General features: G+C 40.8%; 1 protein-coding gene across 2 annotated transcripts; it reads right to left on the reverse strand.

Moving 5' to 3' along the window:
• Window positions 1-488: 488 nt before the first annotated feature.
• On the reverse strand, window positions 489-12,726 carry HEBP1 (heme binding protein 1). 2 transcript variants are annotated; one of them, XM_087968196.1, is made up of 4 exons: window positions 12,572-12,726; window positions 3,916-4,054; window positions 3,603-3,783; window positions 489-1,040 (listed from the first exon to the last, which is right to left on the reverse strand). In XM_087968196.1, exons 1-4 carry the CDS (start codon window positions 12,647-12,649, stop codon window positions 860-862), a joined length of 579 nt encoding a protein of 192 aa, XP_087824322.1. In that variant the 5' UTR covers window positions 12,650-12,726; the 3' UTR covers window positions 489-859. The 2 variants fall into 2 exon arrangements, with proteins under 2 accessions (XP_087824322.1, XP_087824323.1); XM_087968197.1 differs by having other exon boundaries at window positions 489-2,255.
• Window positions 12,727-13,028: the final 302 nt, after the last annotated feature.

A 13,028-nucleotide genomic window follows, 5' to 3' on the forward strand; every position in this document is an offset into this window, starting at 1 on the left:
GTCCCAAAAGTGCTTTTTCAAGAGGCAACTGTACTTTCTTTTTTGCTTTGAAGATGTATTGCTTCTCATCCTAGAAGCTTTCTCAGCTTCTTAGATGAGAAATGAAACATCTTCAAAGAAAAATCAGAAAGTACAGTTGCCTCTTGAAAAAGCACCTTTGGAAGTCCTGTTCAGGTTAGTACAGACCAAGTTGAACAGAAAATGACTATTTTAAGTTTGAAGAACCCTGGTTTAGGATTGTGAATTGCCCAGTCAATTGCTGTTATTAACAGCCATCTGTCACAGGCATTTCATGGGATGAATGAGGGTATGTGTATATTGACGTCATCAGATGTCATGATGCAAGAATAAGGTTGTGTGATTATGCCATTATGGTTGGTTACAGATATTGACATCACTGATAATAACAACATGAACCAGGGGAAAATAAATTACTAGAGTTTAGTTTGGCTGTGTTTTAAAGTCTGGGTTAATAAGAACTGACAGAAAAGAGATAATCTGATTTATTTGAATTAATATTTGGTCTTCCCAGAATTCAGTAATTGGTCTGTTCATTTGTTGTGGTGCAATAAAAAACTATTTCTTATGGCTCACTTAATGCAGTTTAAAAATATTCTTCTTTGTAGAAGATACTTTATTCTTCCTATTCTGTGGAGGAGAAAAATCATCTCAAGAAATATAATTTATGCCTTATGAAATTAATGGCAAATACAAAAGAATTTTATGAATATATGTTCATTAAAAAGAAAAAGAAATGCTGAATGGATCTCAAAAGCAAGCCGTCTTAGTTTTCTTGTTTTCACTTTCATAGATTTCCATGGCACTTGTGGATATTTTCCTAGAGTTCTTTCCAGCTTTTTTAATTGGTCGCTTTTTTCAACAGCCAAACTTCATTGCGCCGCCCATAGGGTTTCATGGGGGGATCGTAACCATTGCAAAAATAGAAGTCTTTGTGGAAGGATGCCTCATTTCCTAAAGCAGAGGTTAGCTTGGCTGCATAATTCACATAGTCTGCTTCTTTGGCATAGCCTCCAAACAGCCTATGAGGGGGGGGAAAAGAACAACAACAATAAAAAAAGCCCACAGTTCAAATCATGTGTGAATGAATTCCAGGGAGATGAATGAAAATGAAAATGAATGTATCAGGGATTTGTATTTGACAGGAAAAAGAGTGAATGATTGAAAGTTATATGTACAGTGGAAACTCGAAAAATTAGAATATCATGCAAAAGTTCATTTATTTCAGTAATGCAACTTAAAAGGTGAACCTAATATATGAGATAGACTCATTACATGCAAAGCAAGATAGTTCAAGCCGTGATTTGTCATAATTGTGATGATTATGGCTTATAGCTCATGAAAACCCCAAATCCACAATCTCAGAAAATTAGAATATTGTGAAAAGGTGCAATGTTCTAGGCTCAGAGTGTCCCACTCTAATCAGCTAATTAAGCCATAACACCTGCAAAGGGTCCCTGAGCCTTTAAATGGTCTCTCAGTCTGGTTCAGTAGGAAGCACAATCATGGGAAAGACTGCTGACCTGACAGTTGTGCAGAAAACCATCACTGACACCCTCCATAAGGAGGGAAAGCCTCAAAAGGTAATTGCAAAAGAAGTTGGATGTTCCCAAAGTGCTGTATCAAAGCACATTATTAATAGAAAGTTATGTGGAAGGGAAAAGTGTGGAAGAAAAAGGTGCACAAGCAGCAGGGATGACCGCAGCCTGAAGAGGATTGTCAGGAAAAGGTCATTCAAATTGTTGGGGACTTTCACAAGGAGTGGACTGAGGCTGGAGTCAGTGAATCAAGAGCCACCACACACAGACGGATCCTGGACATGGGCTTCAAATTTCGTATTCCTCTTGTCAAGCCGCTCCTGAACAACCAACAATGTCAGAAGCGTCTTACCTGGGCTAAAGAAAAACAGAACTGGTCTGTTGCTCAGTAGTCCAAAGTCCTCTTTTCTGATGACAGCAACTTTTGCATCTCATTTGGAAACCAAGGACCCAGAGTCTGGAGGAAGAATGGAGAGGCACACACTGCAAGATGCTTGAAGTCCAGTTTGAGGTTTCCACAGTCTGTGTTGATTTGGGGAGCCATGTTATCTGCTGGTGTTGGTCCACTGTGCTTCATTAAGTCCAGGGTCAACACAGCCGTCTACCAGGAGATTTTGGAGCACTTCATGCTTCTTTCTGGAGACGAGCTTTATGGGGATGCTGACTTCATTTTCTAGCAGGACTTGGCATCTGTCCACACTGCCCTAAACACCAAAACCTGGTTCAATGACTGTGGGATTACTGTGCTTGATTGGCCAGAAAACTTGCCTGAACTGAACCCCATCGAGAATCTATAGGGCATTGCCAAGAGAAAAATGAGAGACATGAGACCGAACAATGCAGAAGAGCTGAAGGCTGCTATTGAAGCATCCTGGTCTTCCATAACACCTCAGCAGTGCCACAGGCTGATAGCTTCCATGCCACGCTGCATTGAGGCGGTAATTGCTGTAAAAGGGGCCCAAACCAAGTACTGAGTACATATGCATGCTTATACTTTTCAGAGGTCCGATATTGTTCTATGTACAATCCTTGTTTTATTGATTGCATGTAATATTCTAATTTTCTGCGATTGTGGATTTGGGGTTTTCATGAGCTGTAAGCCATAATCATCACAATTATGACTCATCATGGCTTGAACTATCTTGCTTTGCATGTAATGAGTCTATCTCATATATTAGTTTCACCTTTTAAGTTGCATTACTGAAATAAATGAACTTTTGCACGATATTCTAATTTTTCTAGTTTCACCTGTAAATAATAAAAAAATAGAGCAAGCATATTAATTTGTGTACTTTGTAAATTTTAGCACTTTAGTACTTTAGTAGCTTATCCATTCTCAAGACCTTTGTTTGGGTTAAATTTATATTTACTGAGAAAGAAATAAAGGTCAATAGCTTTGTTTGGGTTGTTTCAGAGTTATTGCATTTCACTTCTTGGCTCCACAGAATCTTAAATTGCCCAAGTTCAAGAACCAATTTGATACACCTAATACTGGGTTTTAATTTTGTTGAATTGTCAGTGTATATAATACCTTACAGAATTATATTAGCAAAATTAAATTTTAAAATGGAACCTCTTGCTTCAATTAACTTAAAAGCTAACGATTCAATAGGGTAGTTATAATTCCCATTTGACCCTTGCATCCATAAGAATCATGCCTTGATGCACAGATATTTTCTTTTAAATATATGGAAGCTGTTGTGAAATTAAAACTATATTTTTGGCTTGTGCTAGTAGAAAAAATGCTTTGTACCACTGCATGATGAAATAAGCACTCAAGATAACTCACTGATCCAAAGTTAACTATGATTATAATTTGCTGAATATTAAAAATTAACAGAGATAATAAAATCCAAAATATTCCTAGAAAGCTTTGTGCTCTCCAGTTCAATCCTCAGTCTCTGTAGCCAAGGTCAATAGCTTTGTTAGAGAAGGTGATAAGATTTCAGGTTGAATACATCTGGGAAGTACCAATTTAAGGAAGGTGAATGGCAGCCATGGACAAACCTATAAGTCCTTCACTCAAACTTATTTAAAGAAACTTACGTAGAATAAACAACCATTTCTTCCCTTTTCTCAACCCGGATGCTCTCATCACTTGGTGAAGGAGGGTTGTCTTGGAACTGGCTTGGAATTCGTAGCAGAACTTTCACCTTGTGCTGCAATGATCCGTCCTCTGCAGGAAAGACCGTGCTACATACTGGAGCCATCATCCCCATGCCAGCTCCTGAGAATAAATGAATAATTGGTTCTTTATTAAGAAAGAAATTTATGTTCACCTCTAAATAGGCTTGTAAGTGTTGCAAATATACAGCTAAGCAACTGAGTTATAAAGAGAGTTGTGAGAAGGAAACCTCACCTTGATTATTGCTTCCTCCAACATATTTAAGAAGTTTCAGCACTGCTTCACGTAAAGCCTCATCAAAGGGCTTTCCAGAGAGTTCAACACTGGCAAACATCCCACCTTCGTATGTCCTTTCCTCATAGGCTACATCATCCTAGTATCCCAAGAGATTAAAAAAAAAAAAAGACTAATTGATACATTGCTATAAATATTCATACAAAAAAGGCAGTTTATTGCAAGAAGTAGTTGGCTACTTACCCAAGAACTAGAAAGCTCTTTAAGAGAGATAATGAATCATCTATACATAGGTTTCCTATTCAAAGAGTGGTTTTGAAAAATAAATCCCATTTAACCTTTAACCCAATTCTAACCATAACACCATTCTACATGTTTATATTCTACAATTATTGAATAGTCAGATAGCCAGATTCCCATCTCCTGTCCAAGGCTGTTGCCACCAACTGTCCAATGGACGATATAAAGTGCTATAATAATTGCAGTATATTTATACAACCTATAAGAAAATTAAAGAGTGATACAAGCACATGCAATAAATAAATGCTAATGTTCAGCAAACAGAAAAACTTCTTCACAACAGAATATCCACCAAGAAGTAGAGAGCTGGCTTCAATCGCTTTAAGATTGAACTTGGGAAATAAGTGTTGGAAACCATGTACATGCAGGGATATTCAGAAGTTGGCAAAATATATCTTCTGTTTAAAAAGAAAATCTGCAGCAGTGCTCCTATCTATATTACAAGCCAATGGGATGGGGCTTGCTTACTTGCTCCAATATACTTAATGGGGTGGGGGGAGGGAGGAAATAAAAGAAATGGGATAGATGTGGAACTGAGTAGCTGAGATAAGGCCATGGCTGGCAGGTTGGCATGCAGAAAAAGAATGGCCCATTACCTGCATGCTTGATTGAGTTTCCTTGTCTGCGTATGTATGTACAGATCTCCTTTATAAAACGTTTTATTATTTCAATTACACTTTTCATTCACTCTGATATTGTCTGTGAAATAAAGTGCTTGAAATCTCAGCTAGACCGTTCCGCTGTGCTCTTCCACATAGCTTAGGAAAGGTTACTGATATGGTAGAGCACAAACTTTGCCAGGAGAATAACTCACACTCATACAGGCAAGTCGTAGCTTCCCTTCTCCCAATTCCACCAGGCAGGCAATACCAAAACCTCAAATGCTTTTTTTTATTTTTTTTGTAAATTTTATTTGAGTTTTCACAAAAAGAAAAAAAATACAAATAAAACATCTTTTTTGAAAGTAGCGTAATCCCGGATTACATTTCTTCGTACAGACACAAATTCAAGTTCATGCTCATTTTTATATTCTATTCCATATCTTATTACTATTTTATATTTTCGGCATAGCTTCTCCCCTCTTTTAATTTTCTCAATTTTATTTTAATTATCTCATCTCAATTCAAATCATTATATTTGTATTTTTTGTCTGTCCTGTTTCAATTATCTATTATCTTTTCTCATTAAACAAAATTTCTCCTGTAGCTACTGATTGGAGTATGACGCCTTTATATCTTTTAAGTTTATCCATTTAACTCTTATTTAGGCTTCAATATATACCCTAAAGTTATCACATTCAATATAATACATAACTTCCATTCGGATTCTGCTTGGTACATTCTTAAAATACACACTATATTCTTAAAAAAAGAAAAAAATTATAAATGTATGTAATTAAAACAACACATTCCATTCCAATTCAATTCTATCATTAATATTAATATTCATTGAAGTCTTAACTTCTTTAACATTACTTTTCAATTAAATATCATATTTCTATGGGAACAATTATAAGCTTTCCATAATTAATTCCCCCCCTCTTCACTTATATTTTATAAAACATTAACTAATTAAAATGTTCCCGTTCCTTCCTAATTCAATTTTCTCATTATATTTTATTTCACTTATTTTATTAACAAACATTTCACTAAATTACACTAACTATTTTATCCCTCATTTTAATCATACATTGTTTCCAATTTTCTAAAGTTATTTCTATTACTAATATAACAATACTATCTTATGTACCTTTACAGAATCCCTTTTTCAGTTAGATTTTCACCCATTATCTCTAAATAGGTCCTGTTTCTCTATATTTTGTTCCGGTCCTTTGTAACTTCTTTTCCTTTCCTTCTTCCCTCTCTTCTTCTCTCTCCCCTTTTTACCCCCTTGTCTCTCTACCTCTATTTCTCTCTTCTGTATTTCCCTTTTCTGTTGCTTTCCAGTATCATACTTATTTTTCGAATTATTTTTCTTTTCTTTGGTTGTTTTTTTAAATCTTAAATTCTCCATTCTCTTTCCCCCCCTTTCCTTTTTCTTCCCCACATAAAATTACTTGTTCATTAAAGATGGCTTCTTCTTTGTCCCAGTCTTCTTGTTTTGCAGATATTTCTTGTTGTTTCTCATAGTTCCAAATCTCCATTTCTAAGAATTGAAAAACGAAGGCAAAAGAACCCTTCCCTTCTAGTTCATCTTCTTTGTACTTTTAAAGTTCTATTTTCAATTCATCCAGAAGTGGTGCCATTGTATAAATTTTTAAACAACCACCCGATTAATTTTAGTCATTCAAATGTAATAACCAAGAATCCAAAGATCACCAAATAATCCAACTACACGCAAGCTGTTTCTTTTTGCTCTTTTTTTTCCACTTTCTCTTCTTGGGGTTACTGTTTAGTTACAAAGTTTCAGTTAAAATGTATCTTTTAGAAGTCTTGTTGAAGTTTTACTGTAGATTCTTTTTAATTCCAGGCAGTCTCCTTCCTCTTCCAGATCCTGCCCTTATTTTTTTCTCTCCCTTCCTTTCCCTTTTCACTTTCCTTCGCTGCTTCCGACTCTTCTTTGGGAGCGATGTTATTTTTTTGTAAGTTTAAATTCCAGGGTACCTTAGTTGTTGCTTTCACAATTTAACCCGGTCAGCCAAAACTTTCACTTCTTATTTTCCTCCTGCACATTCTTTTCTGGTCGAGTTCTTCTTTGTGGTAGCCATTTCTGACCACCGCTGCAACCGCCTTCGGGAAAGGGAGTAATGGCCAGCTGAGGAGGAGAGATGTGGCTCTCCTCAACCCTGCTGGTGGTCTCCCCCCTCTTCACCACCTCTACGGGGTGGCTTAGCCCCGAAACCAGCCGGCTCGGAGTGCTCCAGTGGCAAGCCCAGACCAAAACCGTGCACGATCGCGGATTTCTGTCTGTCGCCGAAGAGATTTCAAACTCCCAAAACCTCAAACGCTTGAAGTGGAAGGGAAATTATGACTAAGTTAACCCCACCCCCATTCCATCCTTCCTCCTCTGTTTGAAAAACTTTTGGCTTGGAAAGAAGGGGGAGAGAGAGAGAGATGGAGTTGAGAAAGGACCCCCCCGGAGGAGACCAAGGAGGAGGAAGATGCCGGAAAGACATTAGCAAGATGGAGAATGGAAATAGCCAAATGGTTTCAGTGAATCAGTTTATAGGAGAAGCATAGAGAAAAACAATTCTCAAGCAGAGCTGCCGTAGGGGTGAGGCTGCGTTTTTCTGAGACCAGAGGTGATGGCAGCTGTGACATTACTCACATCTTTTCCAGGGCAATAGCAAAGATAGATAAGGGACTCAGCAGGGCCCATGGTACAGCACAGCTCTAGTGGTACCAAGTTTGCTCCCTCACATGTCCAGATTCAAACTATATACAGTATATAACATTTTCCTGTATGAAACCATGATGCATCTCTACTTATCACAAATGACTCTGGAAACTATACCCCAAAGGGACAGTGCCAGAAACCTCACAGCACTAGAAACCTCAGAAAACAGTGCCAAGAAAACTCAAGCCAGCCCTTCCCCCTTAAAAAAACCAAGAATCACCAGCTCAGAGAAAAAACTCAGAGCAGCCTACTAACTGCTACAAAAGTAACAAAACCTGACAACAGAAATACTTAAGTAGAGCCATTAAAATAAGGGGATCACATTAAAAATAAAGTCTCCAAGGTAAGCCAAAACTCTTTGTCTTGCCCCCTGACAAGATTAATTCCTAATATAGGAAAAGACAAAAAGATCGAAACAGGATTAGCTTATCAGGGCAGGAAGGAAAAACTCAGAGCAATCACTAACCAGGACAAAGCCATTAAGCCATAATAGGAATTGCCCAAAGCCCCTTCATTACATTATCCAGCAAGATTCAACCAAGCCTGGGACTCAATACAACCTACAAAGTTACCCCTGCATGGCCCCATGGGAGTCTGACAACCAATCAGGATGCATTTCTTGCCACATAAACAGGAAGCAAGCTGAAAGCCCAACAGAGGGTATAAATCACCCTCCCTCCCTTAATCATGCACTCCATTTTGTCCAGACTTCAAATCCCGTGTGGTCCTGTCCACCTTAAACCATCCTTCCAAGCAGTCTCTATGTTTCCAGTGTCTTTCTTCTTACTTGGACCTGAACCCAGATGGACATTTCTTCCAACAACTTTACACAAAATATAATGCAATTTATTTATGGCTTACAACATATGTATCAGGCTTGGGGCCTTCCAAACAGGGGTGGGATTCTACCAGTTCGGACCAGTTCTATAGAACTGCTTGTTACAATTCTGTGCAGTTCGGAGAACCAGCAAATTGCACCACTGGCTGGCTTCTTCCCTCCCCTCCCACCCTGCCCAGGAGGCTTTCCTGAGGCCCAGTCATGGGTGGTATTCAGGGGGTTGGGGGAGGGAGAAGTGGCCTGAGAGCAGAGCTGAACCTTCCTTAGGACTGAAGCTTCTATTTTTCAGTGCAGACTCAGGCAGCAGATTGCAGAAAGGTAGATCTGGGAGTGAAGCTGTGATTCTGCAAGCATCTCAATCTGCCTGCCTGCTTTGCCTGATTTTGGGTACAAGTTGCTTTTTAAAAAAAATAAAAAATTCAATCTTTACACATATATTTACAATATTTACATACAAACCACACCCAGCCAGTCACATGACCAAGCCACACCCACAAATAAGGCCACGCCCACAGAGCCGGTTTCCATATTCCTTATGTTCCTACAAGTTGGCGTACAACTCCATGCAATTAGAGTAGATTTTCAATATACACATAGAATTCCTGTTCTATTTCATTCTAATCTATTTCACAAGTTTGGGCACTAAATAAACTTTCACAAATTCCTTAGAGAAAGGTGGGATACAAATGTGGCAACTACTTGATGGGTTTGGAACACACACATTCATGCTGAGTAGCAGGAGAAAACACGACCAGCTGTGAAATAGCTAGTAATTTGCCTTCTATGCCTTTCATAAAAATGTAAGATTTGACTAGCATCCATGCTGTTGGTTTTCTATATCACAGTACAAGGATGCTGTTCCTCAGTGTGCAATTTTCATACAAGAAAGAAAATGTTCACATTATTAGATAGAATAGTTACAGCCATAAGATTACAGCTGGGAGCTACAAAGGATTTAAGATATGTGGCTTGCTATGTCTTGTAAAATTGCAAGGTTTCTCTGCAGATAATTTTGCATCTTCCATTTTGCCACCTGGGCCAAATGGAATATGTGGTAGAAATTGTATCTGGAGGCCATAAAAGTCAAGATGAAGAAAATCAGATTGGGAATCACATTAGGGAAGACAAAAGAGTTGTCGATACAGGAGACAATGGATTCCAGGATGGCACCAACTTCAGCTTTACAGGAATTGGGCTGAAAGACCCTATCTGGAGTTCTCATTCAGCTTCTGTTAAAAGATCAAAAGGGAAGCCATAGCCAGGAAAGCTTTGCCCAGTTTTGAATAGTGTACCTGTAAAGGTCTTTCTTGGAATTAGAGCTGCTGCCAATGATCACTCCTGACATCCTATTTGGACCACCATAACTCATTTAATAAGGATCTGCCCTTGAAGACTGTCCCAAAATTCAATTACCATATACAGAACATACTCACATACTAATAGAGAGAAGTCAAGACTACTGTTATAACAGTATAGTATATAGCAGGGCTCGCCAACCTTTTGGACCTCAGGGACCACCAAACTCATAATTTTAAACCCCGCAGACCACTAACATGAATCCAGCATGCCGCTCGCTGAAGCGCTTGGACTCCCACTGACAGGATGGGGTCCTTCAGGAACTTACCTTGGCTGCCTGTTTCTGCAACCTTAAATATTCAAAGAGTCATTTGGAACGGTTTCCCACAGAAAACCGGGATCTCTCATCTCTCTCTCTTTCCCTCCCCCTTTCTCCCTCTTTCTTTCTCTCTTTCCCCCTCTTTCTCGTTCTCTCTTTCTCCCTTTCTTCCTCTTTCTCTCTCCCTTTCTCCCTTTCTTTCTTTTTCTTTCTTTCTTTCTCTTTCCCTCCCTTTCTCTTTCTCCCTTTTTCTTTCTATCTTTCTCCCTTTCTCTTTCCCTCCCTCCCTCTCTTTCTTTCCTTTCTCTTTCCCTCCCTCTTTCTCCCTTTGTCCCTATTTCTTTCTCTCTCTCTTTCTGCCTTTCTCCCTTTCTCTTTCCCTCCCTCTTTCTCCCTCTTTTTCTCTTTCCCTCCCTCTCTCTCTCTCTCTCTTTCTGCTTTTCTCCCTCTTTATCTCTCTTCCCTCCTCTCTCTATCCCTGGGGCTGGGAGGAAAGGAACCTCTGAACTGGTGCTGGGTGGTGAGAATCTGATGTTCGGAGGCTGACAAACCTCCCCGCCAGCCATCTGGTCTTCAGCACATGGCTTGTCGGCCTCCGGACATCAGATTCCCACCACCCAGCACCAGTTCAGAAGTTCTTTCCCCCGCCCCCACTTCCCCCCCTCGCAGGCCCAGGAACACCCGGGAAGGACTCCACTGCTGGGATCTCCCGCGTGCTACCCTCCCATCCTGCATGCATCAGTCCATCTGCTGCCGGTATCACCCCTGTTGCAGACACGGGTGTGCTGCAGCCCACAACAATTTTCTCATGGACCACCAGTGGGCCACGGGTTGGTGACCACTGGTATATAGTATGCACAGTTTGCTGGTTTGTTCCAAATGCAATTGAGATTGCTGGTTATAACCTAATCAGATTATCTTCAGATGTACTATTCCAAATAGAATCTAATAGCTCAAGATTGGTAACCGAGGATGCATGTTTAAAGCATACACACATACACACTGCCCTGTGCGGTTTAACAAAAGGCAGGTTGGAACCAACATACTGTGTTGGCCTTCTTTATGGAATAGTTTCTCCCAGATGAGAATAGCATTCCCCCCCAAAAATTTTTTTGTTAAAGATCCAATCTGGGTTGGTCACTGGGACCAGAGGTTTAACCTTCCGTGCTGAAGCCCATTTTCAGAGAACTTATCTCTCGATGTGAGAATTTCTCTCTCACCAGAATGTGTGCTTTGAGCTATTCTATATGTAGCATTTATGTGGTGTCTGGTTGTGTGTGGCCTTTTAGTTGATTGGGCTGTTGATGGCCGCCTATTCAGTTGTTGGCTGCTGTTTCTTTCTGCTGCCAAATCTTCAGCTCCTAAGTATCTGATAAAATTGGTGGTAAATCAGAACTCCTGTTGACTGACAAGGGGCCACTTTCCCAGCCTTGGTAAATTCGATTTGGTCCTTTGGGGACTGAGATTAGTATGTTACCCTGGCATGAGAAGATTGTTCTTTTCAAAGCATCTGGATCGCATCAGAGTTGAGTTTGACTGAATTAAAGAGTAGAACAACTTCTCCTTAATGGGCAGCAATCCCATTATTAACAGAGGGATACATTCAAGATCAAGGGAGGTACTAATACCATTCTATAAAACCTTAGTAAGACCACAACTAGAGTACTGCATCCAGTTTTGTTTACCATATTATAAAAAAGATGTTGAGACTCTAGAAAAAGTTCAGAGAAGAGCAACCAGGATGATTAGGGAACTGGAGACTAATGATTAGGGGACTGGAGACTATGAAGAACAGTTACAGGAACTGGGCTTGGCTAGTCTAGTGAAGAGAAGGTCCAGGGGAGACATGATAGCAGTCTTCCAATATTTGAGGGGCTGCCACAGAGAGAAAGGGGTCAATCTATTTTTAAAACACCTATAGGCCAGACAAGGAATAACGGACAGAAACTGAACAAGGAGAGATTTAACCTGGAAATAAGGAGAAACTTTCTGACAGTGAGAACAATCGACCAATGAAACAGTCTGCCCTCAGAAGTTGTGGGAGCGCCATCCCTTGAGACCTTCAAGAAGAGATTGGACATCTGTCAGAAATGGGGTAGGGTCTCCCGCTTGGGCAGGGGCTTGGACTAGATGACCTACAAGGTCCCTTCCAACTCTGATTATCTGTTATCCAATGCAAACATTACCCTTTCTGGCAGTCGCTGGGTTACAATAACCCCAAAGTCTGGGTTTTATGAAGTCTGTTAAACTGCTGCTTGCTTAATCGCTTAAGCCAAAATGGACTCCGTTTGCGTTACACACAGGTGGATGAATGAAGCCCCCAGGTGCCCCTTTCTTCCTGTCCCTCCCTCCTTGTCCAGTCGAGTAGGTCAGGGGTCTCCAACCTTGGCAACTTTAAGCCTGGAGGACTTCAACTCCCAGAATTCCCCAGCCAGCTTTGCAAAGCTGGCTGGGGAATTCTGGGAGTTGAAGTCCTCCAGGCTTAAAGTTGCCAAGGTTGGAGACCCCTGGAGTAGGCGACCAAGACGATTCCCGTGGCCCTATGCAGACCCCGCCCTCTTTCCTACCTTCTCCCCCTTGCTCAGAACTCGGCAGGGCCAAACCTCCGCGGTACCAAAAAGGGAATTTCGGATCATGCCAAACATGCTGAACGGCTCTGGCGGGCGATCCGCTCCGCAAGAAGCAGCGCTTCCCCTGCCGATTGGGTTTCGCGCAGAGGGACAAGGGCTGCGCGGCGCTCTGCTCCTCCCTCCCAGCTCTCAGCGGCTGCTGGGCTCGGCGAGGGAAGGGCGAAGAACCGAAGGGAAAGCGAGCAGCAAGCGGTTAGATAAGCTGGTGTGGACCAGAGCTCAGTCGCCCGTTTCGCTGTTCCTGCGGAGAGGCTGGAGGTTGTGCCAGACAAAAGATATGTTGGCAGGATTTTTGTGGTTGTTGAGAGGCGAAGGAGAAGAAAAACTTTACTCCCGTGCCGCCTCCCACAGTCCGAAGGGCAGATATTAAAGGGACCGAAGCTTTCCCCATAAA

Source organism: Notechis scutatus, chromosome 6, assembly GCF_049901735.1.
Source record: "Notechis scutatus isolate UNSWTSFEM ecotype Mainland chromosome 6, rNotScu1.2, whole genome shotgun sequence".
Taxonomy (NCBI): Eukaryota; Metazoa; Chordata; class Lepidosauria; order Squamata; family Elapidae; genus Notechis; species Notechis scutatus.

Coding starts and splice junctions, on each gene's coding strand:
- HEBP1 (XM_087968196.1), bottom strand. CDS start 12,649: ATGTTTGGCATGATCCGAAATTCCCTTTTTGGTACCGCGGAGGTTTGG. Junction 4,055..12,571: donor TTCTGAGCAAGGGGGAGAAG/GTAGGAAAGAGG, acceptor TTGGGATACTAG/GATGATGTAGCCTATGAGGA. Junction 1,041..3,602: donor GAAATGGTTGTTTATTCTAC/GTAAGTTTCTTT, acceptor CCCCCCTCATAG/GCTGTTTGGAGGCTATGCCA.